Raw genomic sequence first — 14,546 nt, 5'->3', positions numbered from 1 at the left:
CAGAGCTCTTTGTGCAGCAGAAAGAAACTAGCAATTATCATTGTGCTGTGTTGGCTGAGAAATTGTAAAAGCAATTCAAATATCACTTTCTCTAAACTTCACCTCATTGTATTCAAGGAGAATCAATGTTGAAATTTTGTTTTTCCCCAAAAATTTTATTTGAAAAATAAAAAGTAATCATTCAGTGTACTGCCACAGTGATTGAAAATTGAGCTGGTTTGTACTATTTCACTTTTAATAAAAAGGATGAATGAATGCCCTATGCTTGTAACACTGATACTAAAATTCATATTTTCTTGATCACAATTAATTCAGTCATAAAAGTCCTCTTCATTTAACAGAGAGGCTCTGCTGCTGAAATAATATGATATCACAGTCACAGAGAACCAGCCATTTTGTTTTGAAAGTTAGCATGAAAAGCAAGTGATTTGTGGAATACAGACATGTGTAACCATTAATAGGGATTGGCTGGTTCAAAAGGAGATAGAGGACAACCTGGATTGCCTGGTAACCCTGGTTTTCCTGGAGAGATGGGGCTTCCTGGACTGCCAGGATATGGACCACAAGGAATAAGAGGTGTCAAAGGCTCTAAAGGACTGCCTGGTCCACATGGATTGCCTGGAGAAGCTGGTTTGTAACTTACTATTTTATTATTCTTTACCCATGTTAAAGATTTCAATTGCAGAGAGAGACTGAAGACAAAGATATAAATTATGAAACATAGGAACTTTTTCTTAGGATGAGATGTGTGTTGTTCCAGATTCAGTCCCACAAATAACAATAGCAAAAATCTTAGAGTCATAAGACAGCTGAGGTTGGAAGGGGCCCTATCAGGTCCATTGGTCCAAAATCCTGCTCAGAGAAGGGTAAGCTATGAGATTAGAACAAGTTCCTCAAAGGGTTATCCAGTCAAGCCTTGAAAACTTCCAAGGAAAAAGACTGCACATTTTTCAGCAGCAGGTTCCAGTGCTGTTCCAGACTGTCTTAATAATAAAAAAAGATCCCTTAACTTTATAGTTATCAGTGTGAGCTAAGTTGTCAAGGAAAATAGGAAGGATTGAATCAGTACCAGAATCATCAGTGTGTTTATTTAAAGGCAAGTATAGTCTGGAAGAACTTGAAGTTGGACAGGAGAGATGTACTCAAGGTAGGGTTAAGTCACTTCTTAAAGAGAATTTTTGAATTTTAGATCCTTGGGATTCTGAAGCTTAGTGCTTATAACTGCAGTGATACATTGGATGCTGTATACCTGAGTTGTTGACTCATTTAAGATGGGAATTTGTTATCCAAAGAAATGCAATTATCAGATTACATCTGTCTGAGCCTTTGTCACTTTCTGGGTTTGTCATATTGTTCCACATATCAAGAAGTCTACACAAATCTCTGTTGGAGACATTGCTGGATGTGAGGTTTTTTTGGTTTGTTTCTTTTCATCTGATCTGAGGGCAGTCATTGTTGGTGTTGACAATAACTTTTATTTCCTACTTGAAATCATTTTGTGCTCTTTTTTCTGGTTTTCCACTAGACTGCAGGAGGGCTGAGAGGAAGTCATGAGGTGGGCTTAGTGTCAATAAAATTATACCCCTGTATTAAGTCGGGATTTCAAGGTTATTCAAAATCTGTCAGAGCTTCAGAAGTATGGGAACTGCAGAAGAGGACTGCAATTTTAACAGAGTAGATTCCTTGTTATTTTTTTAAATGCCTAATATTTCCAAACTATGAGACTTTGATAATGTATTTCCTGAAGGTCTGAAAGGAGAGACCAGAAGGATAGCTCCATTGCCTGCGTTGCCAGGACCTCAAGGACCAGATGGCTTACCCGGACCCCCAGGAGTGCCTGGTGAGTATGTTTAGATAATGTCAAAATCATAGATGATCTGATTGGAATTTCTCTACCATCTCTAGCTGGATAAAACTGTTGGGTTATTTTGAGAGAACTGTAAGAATTTCTGTGCTACAGAGACTAAGGAATAAGCTATATCTTTTAAGAAAACTAGGGGAAGTAGACATAAAAATGAACAGAAAAGGCACATGGGGCCATGACCACAGTGTGCAGTACAGTGGAGGGTCTAAGCAGTGCTATATTCTGCTTTCCAAGAAACAGAAACTTCAGGTGTATATGTTGCAGCTCATATATCCTAAAAGGCACCTCTGACATAATTTTGGAAAGTCTAATCTAAAATACACTGCAACTCCTGCAGTCCTCAAAAGAGAAGAATTAAAATTTAAAGCATTCTTAAGCCCTCAGTAGTGACAGTAAAAAAAACAAAACAAAACAAAAAAAACCCCACAACTTATACAGTAGTGGTAAGCTTGCTTAAATAATTATTTATAATTATATTACTAAGTTTCTGGGCTCTTTTTTTCTTTATTAACCATTGTTCTAATATACTGTGAGTGAGTTTCCTTTATGTGTGGGTTCGGGGCTTGGGTTTAGAGGGGTGCTTTTCTGACTGCTGGTCTTCTAAATATTGCAGTGAGACTGAAGCTAACTGTAAGGCCTCTTTGATTTGATGTTATGGAACAGTAGTCCTTAAAACTGCCCTGAAGAGCACAGAAAAATCTATTGTCAGTTTTATGGTAGCTTCTGTTCATATAGTTGGTTCTGCTCTGAGCCTAAGCCCTATGATGTGTTGCTTGAACAACCTCAGCAAGTGGAAGATTTGTATCTGTACATAGTTGTTCAAAAAAATTGAAATTGGGAGTATTGCATAAAGACTTAGCTCATAGACTCATGTCTGCTTTGATGTTGTGAACACAAAGATCACAGTTATTATTGTAAGTGATGTGGAGGATAAATAGCGTCAAAGATCCAACAGTATGATCTTCAGTGATGTTCTAATTAATAATGATAAACTAGAAAACACCAAGTTATTATATGATAAAGTTCTGTGGTAAGATGCATCACAGTTTATGTATTTTCTTTGAACAGGTAGGATTGGAACAAGTGGTCAGCCAGGTGATGTGGGGCATCCAGGGCCAACAGGTGACACAGGCTTTCCAGGGCTTGGGTTTCCTGGAAATCCGGGCCCAAAAGGTAAAACATATTTTTTGATCTTAAAAACAACAACAACAAACAAACAAAGAAACACAAAAAGAAACAAACAAAAAAAAGGTAAATGGTAAAAAAAAAAAAAAAAAAAGGAAATCTGAATTGAAATAGATTTTTAAAAAATGAATGAACATTAGGTGATCTTTAGCACTCTTGTAATTTACTGCCTTCAAGTCGCAATAATTGCAACACTGCGTTTAGAGTGCAAATTTGAAGTATTTCAGAATGTACTGAAGTTGTCAGTAGGAAGATATTTTAAAAGATGATTCAAAGAATTGATGCTTCCCGGAATATTGACCTAATAAATAGTTCTGAGTGCCTCACTCCTCACTTACTTCAGATGGATTCTGCTTACCTGCATGCATGCTACAGAGCTGAAAAAGTAGCAGTACTTTAATTTAATCAGTGTTGATTCAGTGCAGTGTTGTATCTGGTCTATTCTGGAGGAAATAGAAAGCATTTTGAATGCTGTGAATTTGGCCCCTCCTCGTGCACAGTCGTGCCCATCTTTTATATGTGCCTTTGGATCCTCGAAATATGAACTGCTCTCATAGTCCCACCAGGAAATCTACAAACAAAAAATAGAAAGCTATGATACTAAAATTACTACAGTGTAGCTTGTTGAAGAGAATAGTAGGGAACTGGCACACCAACAGGTTCACTCCTGACAGTTATTTAACACTTGAAATGAGTAACTGAGCAGTGTTACAATGAGTATTGTGATAATACTTAGAGAATAAGACCGTGTGGCAGATGCGTGTTAAGTATAACTTAGTGAAAGAAGTGCTTAACAATAGACATACAAATACCCATTTGTAAACTAAGTTGATAAATACAGCATTTGGTCTGACATTTTATTTCATTTGCAGGAGACAAAGGACTTCCTGGAAGCAGAGGGGCACCAGGTTGTGAAGGAAAGATTGGAGAGCCAGGCCGCTCTGGAAATCTAGGACAACCAGGAGAGAAGGTTCGTGTAGAAATACAGCACAGACTTTTCCATAGGTACCATTCATTCAATGTGACAGTGTGCAAATAAATTAAGAAATGTAAGGAAAATAAGAACTCCTGTATTTAGTGACCTGTGATGCACAATCAATCAAATGAGATCTCTTATAAGAGAAGTGTAAAGTAAAATTTTAACTAAAGCTGCAGGATCTCAGATCTCCAGATGTTTGGGATGTTTTGGTACTTCTGTTTTCACAGCACAGTGAGGTTATTGCTTTGCTTTCAGCAAAATAAATAATAAATAAATGCCACAGCTTCTGAAAAGATGGCTACTCAGAAATATATGATGGCATATGTAATTGTAGGACACTTGACTAATCTGTAATCAGGATCTAAATGTGAACAAAATAATAACGCTTCACTGTTTTGAAAAGATGGCATTTCTTCTTTTGTGTGTGTTCATATAACATTCTTTTATGTGTCTTGTTGTTGTTGTTTGTTTGTTTCTTTTTTTAATATGACAAAGAATGAAGGTTTAAATTGTTTGGGTTTGTTTGTTTAATTATTATTTATGCTGTGCTTCATGCCACAGAACAACTTATTTGAAGTGACCTTTCTGGTCCAAATATGTAATCAGTGGCTTGTATATGCTGAGCTCTACTAACGAGCCTTAAGAACATACTGGTTTGCTTGTACCCCTAACAGCCAACACTTTGGTCAGCCAGTAAGAACAAACAGTTCAACTTTCCCTTTCAGGGAAGAGAGTTGACATGTTTGTCATAAAAAAAACAGTGTTCATGGAAAACAGTGTTCAGAAGAATTACAAGGGGAAAAGAAGAAAACCATTAATATTGTGAATATTCTAGGTGCTGAGTTTGATTACTTAAATAAACATCATAATGAAAAAAATGACTGTCATGTAAAATAAAGGAAAAAATTTATTTTCAGGTATAGGTCCAACATTTTTCAGTTAAGCAAGCATCGTAATGCAGTAACAGCCAAACAGAGGGAATTGCCTTTTTATGCTTAGTAGCAATTTCTTAGAGGTAGGAGGTAAGAGTTCAAAAGCTATTTGGACAAATTAATATATTGGTATGGAATCTGCAGCTAATCAATAAGAAACATCCAGTGTTCTACTGAATTGTAGACAATATATATGGCAAAGTGAAAGATCCCCAAGAAAAGATGATGATTAATAAAAAAAAATCTGGCTGATCACAGAGTGAAGAAAATATTTTGGCAGATTTGCAAAGCACAGTACACAGTGATTGTCCGTATTTCTGTGTTGCAGGGTGACCCAGGCATAATTATTCCTGGAGAGCCAGGCAAACTAGGTTCACCAGGAGGTCGTGGCATTCCTGGCCCAAAAGGTGATACTGGATTTCCAGGACTTCCAGGCTTACCAGGGCATGCTGGACGTGATGGCAATAGTGGCCTAAGAGGTACTGTGGTCAAATAAGCATGAGGAACACAGCAAGTTACATCTGTATTTTAAGGAAAGGGAAGCCAAGTCAAACAGTGTTCACTCAAAGCTTCAAACTACTATCTAAATTGTTATGAAAACAGTCTCCTTTCTTTTAGGAGATCCAGGCTCATCTGGTGTTCCTGGGGATCCAGGTTTTCCAGGGAAACCGGCTGAATGTCTTACTGGCCTGCCAGGTTTGCCAGGTGCCGAGGGAGCTACAGGCCCACCAGGTAGGATGCTCCAAATCAAACAAGCTTTTTGGCTAAGTGGTTCTGGGTTTTATTTCTGCCTTCCAATGTCCTGAGGGATCTGAAGTTGTTTATGGATATTGATTATGGGATAATCTGCAAGAAAATGAGATTTCATTTAAAAAGAATTATTATCTGCAGATTGGAGGAAGCAGACAACTGATTAAGATAAATTAAGAGTCAGATTGCATTTCATAGCCCAAAAAGTGATTATGAACTGATGCAAATTCCACAGGTAAAAGTCTGTTTCAGTCATCTGTCTCATATGGGGTTGAACGTCGTGCCATGTTGTTGATAAAGAAGCAAAGGAGAGGAAGAGTCTTAACTATAGGGAAAACCAGTTCAGGGACTCAGAGTACCTGCATCCACTGCATATGATTTCCATTTCAAGAGAAACACACTCAGGCACTCAGCTCAGTTATTCTCCTGTATGTGAACTCAAAAATTTTTTTTCATCATGGTGGGAAATCACTCCCCACAGTTTTTGGAGAATGAATGTACAATTGGTATTTTACGTTTGTCTGATCTGTCCTGTGTGTTTTCACATATATATCTTCTGTATAGTTGTCAGAGTTCAAGAAGAGCTTTGTGCTTACGATGACAAGATAGAGATGAAGGTTAATTTTCCAGCAAGGTATACTTACATACACCGTCATGCATTTTTTCTTAGGAAGAAGAGGTTCACTAGGTTCAAAAGGCAAACTAGGTCCTCCTGGTTTGGGTATCCCAGGAATTGATGGAAAGCCTGGGGAACCTGGATTAATAGGTCTCCTGGGAAACACAGGATTACCTGGTCTCAAGGGGCAGGCTGGAAGGCCAGGAGTCTTTGGTGTGCCAGGTAAGGTCTTGTAAATATGTGTTTTGACATGGAAAGCTAGTCAGTCTCTGCAAAAAGATGTCAGTCATGGTGACATGTAATTAACTCTAAGTTGAAAATACAGGAATAGTTTACATTAGCAGTTTTGATACAGAGACCTGTATGATCTTATATGGAAGAAAATCAATCATCATTAGGATATCTAGAAGCTGTTATGAACCGGTACCAAGTTTCCTACAGCGCTCTTTAGAAAATAGGTTACTTTACATTGTTTTCTGTATGGCAATGTCTGAAACAGAATACTAGTAGTTAACATTCAGAGTCTTCCCAGCATAATGAAAGTGTAAAGAATTTAATAGCTCTTACACAGCATCCCTTTTCAAATGGATGGCTTATTAATGCTATCTTTTTTCTTTTTTCTGGGGAAAAAGGAAAAAAAAAGCTCAGGTCTTGAGTCTCTCAGAGTTATGACTCAAACTGTTACAGAGCTGACTTAAGTCGGTAATCCCTATAGGATGAGCTGTTTAGTTGGGTTATTTTTTTCAGAAACACGTTTGTACTTTGTTGGTAGAATAAAAGAAATCACGTATGTAATGCAGCTTTTTTAATAAAGATTTTTCGGTACTCTTAAATCCTTTGTTATACTGTTGGAAGGAGATGGCAAGTACATTTTCATATATACAACTGTAAAAATAATGACGAACCTGCAGGCCAAACCTAGGCTTCTAATGTTGTTTGAGATGAGCTGTCATGTCTTGGCTGGCTCCCAGCTCCCGAGCCAGAAAGGATGTCTTTTCTGCACATCCTGTGATAGATGTCACAGCTCAATGCAGATATCAAGTATATTACATTCACTCTCAATTATTTCAATAATTGGTAAAAACCATTGCAGCTGATAGTAACCCCTCAAACTACCCAGGTTGATCTGTATGTAAGTGCTGTTTCAGTTGTTAAAAGCTGATGAACTTGCTTCAATGGTTATGTTCTAGAAATGGAGAAAAAAATCAAAAGAATCAATTAACCATTTAAATCGTAGACACAGGCATAACTTTCTAAAGTAATGTTCTATGTTACTGATCAGTATTAATGAAGGCATTTCTATTGTTTCATTTCCACAGGCCCTAGAGGAGAGCCAGGTATAATGGGGCCGTTAGGAATTCCTGGACCCCCTGGCAGGATTGGAAGTCCAGGCAACCCTGGTATCAGAGGCAAGTGACAAAATTATGTGCCTTCATTATTCCTTAAGAATACAGGAGCTTAACCAGAATTTCTTTGTGTCTTGGTAAATCTTTGACTTCTGGACCCTAGCAATCAACCAACAGAACAAGAGAGTTTTTCTTTTAGCAGTGCTGAATTGTCACCTTTCCTACTTCATGGTATTTGTGAAAATGGTTAATGATTTGCTACAGAGCTTCTTGCTCTGTTTTTGTTTTTGTTTTTTCTGTCTCATTCATGTTCAACATATTATCCTTAGAAAATATATTTTCTTTCAGGTTCTTTTGGCTCTCCAGGGCTAAAAGGAAGAAAAGGGTTTCTTGGAGCACAAGGCGAACCAGGTGACAAAGGTTTTCCTGGACCATCTGAAACCTTGGTTGTGATTGGAAATAAAGGAGAACAAGGCTCAAAAGGTACCCATTCACTTTTTCATCATTCAAAGCTAGTTAGGGTTGTCATGTGTGTTGCAGTTTCAGTGGATTCTAACATATGGAAGACAGTAACTTTACTACTCAAAGTATTCACACAGCTTTCTAGTAATTATTGCTGAACACTCTAACTGCCTTCTCTTGTGAGATAGCTGGATATTACATTGAATATTTATCTCTGTTTTGACAAGTCCATCCTTAATAATCCTCACATTGTAATATTAAATCAGTAGTAAAATGTGATTGTAAATTTATATAAATAAATCCTATGTGTCTTTACACACACAGTAGCTTTTGAGCAGAAACAAGTATGCTTACCAGCTGAGTACCATATTCGTAAAGAAGTTGACTCTGCTTAGATATATTTGACTGTCAGAGGATTTATTTTCTGTGTAATATTAGCAGAGACTAGGCATATGAGTTGTGCAAGCTCAACTAATGCTGTCTGTCTTTGTGTAGACCTTTTCATGTGGTAGATTTCAGGAACTTCCTTTTGTCTTCATATGGGAAATAGAGAAGGCATGGACTGTGAGCTTGTCTCTTGTGTTTGTCAATAAAATATTTTACTCCATTGCAGTTTCATTATTTTAAAAGAGTTAGAAAACTTGCATTCTAAAATGCTGTTCTGCAATTTTTATTTTTTTTTTTTAAAACCATTTTAGGAGTTCAAGGAAGAATGGGCCTAAAAGGAGAAAAAGGAGATGCAGGTGTCCAAGGTTCCCCAGGTCTTATTGGATCTGAAGGAGTACCTGGTGTACCAGGTATGGAGTATGTATGTTGAAAATTACCATATCACATGAAGGGTAAGATAATATTATTTTGAAAGTTACTGAGTCTTCAGTATAAGCCTTAAAAAAATTCAGTGTAAATTATAAGCCTACCTTTCACAGTTTGCTCTGACATCACCAGGCCCTCATGCATAATGATACACGTCGGCCTTGAGTGAGAAATGAATATGGTGGGTTTTTTTCCAAATGAATGCTACTAAAAAATTTTACTTCTCTGTATTTCTGTATTTTTGGTTCTTTAAGATAATTTATTTCTCGCAATAGTGTAATTAGATATATAGAAATTTTGACAATTATGAAATGAGAAATAATTTTAGTCTTGCAATTGAAACAGCTCCTATCGTGATGGGATTAACCACTATCATCACTGATATGTCCTTTGTAGTTGTTGCAGTGTAGCCATCACGGAAAAAGTTGCAAATACTTTAGTACTCTCTGACTTTTTATGGGAGAAAATCAGACATGACGTGCCTAAATATTCAGGGATTACCAATACCTTGGAATTTAGATGTCTAGATGAAGCTCTACTTTGCAATCGTTAAACTGAATGTTAATTTAGCTAAATTAATCTAAAGTGATTGCGACACACCAAGAAACTAGTCTGAATTCAGCTGAACCATGGAAGGAAAGTCCAACACATGAACAGAAATTACTGATCTTGATAAAATGTTCAAAGGTCCAGTTGCCATTCTGAAGTGCTGTGGTGAGTCACAAACCTTAATATGTTAGTGTCAATATTTAAGATATTTAAGTTTTTTTCCTCGATAACAATACTGATAATTTTATGTGCATCCAGAGCACTAGGAAGAATTAAAATTCACTGTTCGTTGATTTATAAAACGACAAGACAACATGCAATGTGTGAAGTAAAAGATTCTGTATTAATCTCAGCTCTACTAGACAGTATCTAAGCAGGGCATGTGAAGATGACACTTTTTTTTTCATCTTGCAGGTGTCAAAGGATTTATGGGTCTTCCAGGGATTCCTGGAGGACAAGGATTTCCTGGTGCACCAGGAAACAAAGGGAACATGGGAATTCCAGGTTATTTTCTATTAAGTCATGTTGTAAATTGATAGAGCTGTACAGAAGTATTCACGCAGATCTGAGCAGTTACTGTAAGTGCACAGACAAGACTTACTCAAGTTGAGGTTTATTCTCTGCAGTATTTTTAGACTTCTTACACCCCAGCATTTGCCTGAATTATAGAAAGGACTTCTCTCTTTCTTGAATTTTAGACCGGATGTTAATAATGTATTGTAACTGACTATCTCTTTATAATAACTTCTTAAATAATAATTTCAGGTCATTAAATATTCAGTTCATGGTAATGTATAGTGGCTTAATCTGGTTTTGTAACCAAATGCGTGGCTAGTGGTCATAAGACTTACAAGTTTCAACTATTGAAATTAGAGATAATAAATTAAATACAAATTATTTAATTTATATACTGTTAATTGTAATAAACTTTTTTTTTTTTAACATGTTTGGAATTAAAATCAGTAATTGTACAAAATACTTCATTTCTGATGAAGAATGAATATCTGAATATACAAGCACTAGTTACCAAAGCATGAAATGTGATATGTGATTATGATCCATTTAAGAATGCTGTTATTATCTGTTTATTTCCAGGTCAAAAAGGACAGAAGGGATCTCCGGGCTTTCCAGGAACTTCGGGTGACCCTGGTCCAACAGGCTATGGTGGCTTTCCAGGTGAAAAAGGAGACCCTGGGCACCCCTCTCCTGGACTCCCAGGAGAACCTGGTCCTAAGGTATAGAGGCAATAGAAACATTGTCATATTAAAAAGCAGAGTCCTTGACAGAAACAGAAAAATGTGTAAGCAAGAGTTGTAGAATTTGCAGGAGATAAGTAGATAATATGCTTATGATGATACATACAAAAATCCTGTTGTACATCAAGAATTGCAGAAAAATAGTCTCAGAAAATGCCAAAATTGTGTACTCTAAAACTATGTTGGTTTTTGAAAGCCTATTGATACCATTAAAAAAATTTTTTTTTTTTTTTAGTAATATGTTTAGTTAGATATGAGTTAGACAAAGTGGATGCAATTTTGTTTCACATGTCTTGTTTGTTGATTAACTGTGAATCTTTACATGTGAGTTTACCCAAAAGATGTGGTTGATGATGACAAACTATTTTTTTAGTTTTTTTATTTTTTTATTATTACTTCCTGTAATTTGTCCACATTATCAGTTTACTTTCTTTATTGGCTGGATATCAAGAAAGAGATTGTTGTTCTGCAAGTTGGTTGTAATTCAAGATAAAATGTGCATTTTACTATTTTGTATACCTGTATATTATGTGTAGAATGTTGGTTTTTTTTTTTATCAAAAGAACAACTGTTAGAATAAAATTGGAAAAAAGTCTATGAAAAAAACATCTAAGGACTAAAGTTAATTTGTAAGTTTAAAAATAAGCATGATTTTTCTATTCTTCAAACACAGAATATAATGTCATTCTTACCTGTTTGTGTGCAACTGCTATTTCTTAGGGAGATCCAGGGGCTCCTGGGGCCTTGGGCAGGAAAGGAGAAAAAGGATCCCAAGGTCAGCCAGGACATAAAGGAGCACCAGGACTACCTGGGTTCAGAGGAGAAACAGGAGTTGCTGGAAATCCAGGTATGTTTTGTTTTGGAGAGGGATTAAATGCTGATATTCTATTAGAAGAGAATTTCTCAGTAAGCTACGCAAGGTGCCTGTGGGGTGGCACTTTTACATTCAGCTGTCATAAACCTCAAGCAGCTCCTTTATTGTCAGCACATCCAGGCTAACTACATTCCAAGAGATAATAGGAATTGCCTCTTTTTCTCTCCCAAACTCTTTGTTACAGGGAGACTTGGACTTCCTGGAGATGTTGGTGTTAAAGGACAGCAGGGCCACCCAGGACAACAGGGTGTTACAGGTCCTCCTGGTATGGTATATAGCATTTCTCCCACATTGCTGCCCTCTGGTTTATTATTTTCTTTGTAATGAGACAGTTGATATTATTATGAGCTTTTCAACTTCACCTGATTTAGTTACATTCTCTGTTAATATTGGTATGAAGCTTTGTTTGTCTTCTCCAATTTCAGCTGAGTTCTTTAACAGCCTATTTTCAATGTTCTCAGTTCAGCTCAGGGAATAAGTTTTGATTTCACTTCAGTACTGTGAAACCTTTCCCTTGATACTCTTTCTTTTTTCAGTCCAAAAGTCTCAAGGTACGGTAGCAACACAGGTAGTAGGAAAGGCTTGTTTTACCTACTAAAAGGGAATAATAAACTAAGACATAAGTAGACATGAAGGAGAAAGTAAATTGGTGAGGAAAGAGGAGGAAGAGCATGGCAGTCATTTCTTAGAGCAGCAGAAAATATTGAACCATTTAAGAAAATGCATAAGGGGTAGTGTGTAAATATGTGGCAGAAGAGGTTTGTAATATAGACTTCACAAAAGTCAGTCAGTCCCTGTCTTCAAAAAAGGGCATAGAATATTCTCATTTGCAGATCTTCATCTAAATTATGTTGTGCTGTTGGCTTTAGTGAACTAATGCTGACTTATCAGCACTTAGCAAAGATCAGAATCTACTGGAAAACTTGATTTTGTAATAAAGCTAGGGAAAGAAAGCATGCTGTTTGTATGGATTTCCAGCACCACGGGTTCCATGTTAATAGTGGGAATGGTGGAAATTGTGAGAGTTCTAAATCCACTGAAGTCCAGTGACTCAATACAAGAGATAGTCTGCTTTTGACAAATGTTTTTATACAAGATGGTTATCTCTATCCTTGAAGTAGCTGCACTAATAATTTTTTTATAAAAGAAATTCAGATCTTCTCTCTTTTCTGTGTAAAATAATAGAAGAAAAAATGATACTGTGGTCCTTTTTAATTCACAGGTGCTGCTGGATACCCTGGAGAAAATGGACTTGCTGGTGAAAGAGGTAATCAGGGTCAGGACGGTATGCCGGGTGCCCCAGGACTAAAGGGAGAACCAGGTAACTGCAGTGAAATACTTGCACTATATTTTAAAATTTACTTTTTTTCTCCAGCTAAACTGACAGGAATTTTGGGGGGAAGGATTAATAAGAAAATTCTGTGGAGCCGAAGAGGACTTTATGGGTAGAAGGCTTTTAATTTTCTATGTAATTATAATACATACTATTAATGAAATGCATATCACTCATCTATTATACATGTGATTTGTCATAATTTCCCCTTAAAATGTTTATTTCTGCAAGAGTCTAAGTACTGCTATTAATGATTATTATGTGTTTCACCTGAGAAAACCTAGGAGAACCGAAATCCCTTTAAAGAAGGGGTCTCAGCTTTCACACGAAAAGGATGAAAGGAATCAGTGTGTAAAAGCTTCCAGCTGAATGTCATTCCTGATATCATCAGTGTCCACAGATAGATACAATCCTGTGCTGAATTCTGACAGAATGTTCTCATGTTTTACAGTCAAAATATTCTTATATATTAATACCTTAAAAATAAAATCCTGAGAAGGCATTCCTAATAAACCATTTCATAGAATCACAGACTTGCAGGGATTGGACAGGACCTCTGGAGATCATCCAGTTCAGTCCTGCTGCTAAAGCACATTCCCTAGAGTAAGTTACACAGGAAAGCGTCCTGGCAGGTTTTGAATATCTCCAGAGAAGGAAGTTTCACTGCCTCTTTGGGCAGCCTGTTCCAGTGCTCTGTCGCCTCAAAGTAAAGAATCTTTTCTTCACGTTCAGATGGAACTTCCTGTGCTCCAAACTATGCTTGTTGCCCTGACAAAAGATTCTGGCCCCATCCTCTTGACACCTGCACTTTAGATATTTGTGTGTTTTTTCATATTCAGTTTTGAGTGATCACCGTTAAAGTGTTTTCATTTTTATAACTATATATGTTCTTTTATTTTTCTTTTTAACTAATGCAAATTGTTACTTGGCTTTTTCCTCTTGAAAATAAGTTTTGTCTTTTATTATAGACTCTGCCTCATATACAACTGGTAAATAAGAATTCCTGCTGTAAAGAAAAGCTTACAAATATCATTTGTTTTTCAGGATAGAACCGATTCAAAATATAAAGTATCAATTATTGGATATAAAACAAAAACCTATGCTCTGATTCAGTGAATTTTGAAGTGAAATATGAAGTGCTAGACAATTACATTTTTGAGCAATTACTGTGGTCTATTAAGTGTAATGTGACCCAATATTTTGTAGGAGCACCAGGGAGAGGAATCCCTGGCCTTCAAGGTGTTCCTGGTCGTAGAGGTGAGTTTTTTGTTGTTGTTTTTTTTTTCCCCCAGAAAATAGGAGCTTTATTTTTTTTCATTTTTTTCATACTAGAGTCTTCATCTTTAAGTTGTTTTTAGATGTTTAAAATGGCACATACAAGGGCTGCTCTGAAAGTAATGCCTCTCCTTTTATTATGCTGTCCCAAAACATCGGGGCAGATGTTGGTGATACAGCAGTAGAGATAGAACCTTCTCTACAAAACTCTGTTAAACTTTCTTGCCATGCAACAGATGGCAGCAGAGGGGAAATGTGACAGAATGGTGGCTGACAAGGAATTGTGTATGAAACAAATGTATGTAATTGAAT

The 14,546-nt window shown here is 36.6% G+C and overlaps 1 protein-coding gene across 2 annotated transcripts in view; it reads left to right on the top strand.

The window, feature by feature from the left end:
- Positions 1–14,546, top strand: part of COL4A3 (collagen type IV alpha 3 chain) — a 59,688-nt gene that overhangs the window by 31,679 nt on the left and 13,463 nt on the right. For both annotated transcript variants that reach the window (XM_048955495.1, XM_048955496.1), the window contains 16 exons: positions 462–630; positions 1,748–1,840; positions 2,933–3,037; positions 3,922–4,019; positions 5,289–5,439; positions 5,579–5,692; positions 6,381–6,548; positions 7,646–7,735; positions 8,021–8,155; positions 8,833–8,931; positions 9,911–10,000; positions 10,592–10,731; positions 11,473–11,599; positions 11,811–11,891; positions 12,849–12,947; positions 14,166–14,216. In XM_048955495.1, coding sequence (XP_048811452.1) covers positions 462–630; positions 1,748–1,840; positions 2,933–3,037; positions 3,922–4,019; positions 5,289–5,439; positions 5,579–5,692; positions 6,381–6,548; positions 7,646–7,735; positions 8,021–8,155; positions 8,833–8,931; positions 9,911–10,000; positions 10,592–10,731; positions 11,473–11,599; positions 11,811–11,891; positions 12,849–12,947; positions 14,166–14,216 — 1,810 coding nt within the window. The remainder of the gene's footprint in view (positions 1–461; positions 631–1,747; positions 1,841–2,932; positions 3,038–3,921; positions 4,020–5,288; positions 5,440–5,578; positions 5,693–6,380; positions 6,549–7,645; positions 7,736–8,020; positions 8,156–8,832; positions 8,932–9,910; positions 10,001–10,591; positions 10,732–11,472; positions 11,600–11,810; positions 11,892–12,848; positions 12,948–14,165; positions 14,217–14,546) is intronic.

Source organism: Lagopus muta, chromosome 9 (assembly GCF_023343835.1).
Source record: "Lagopus muta isolate bLagMut1 chromosome 9, bLagMut1 primary, whole genome shotgun sequence".
Taxonomy (NCBI): Eukaryota; Metazoa; Chordata; class Aves; order Galliformes; family Phasianidae; genus Lagopus; species Lagopus muta.
Note: the sequence above shows the minus strand (reverse complement) of the source record. Positions and strands in the feature narration are given on the sequence as shown.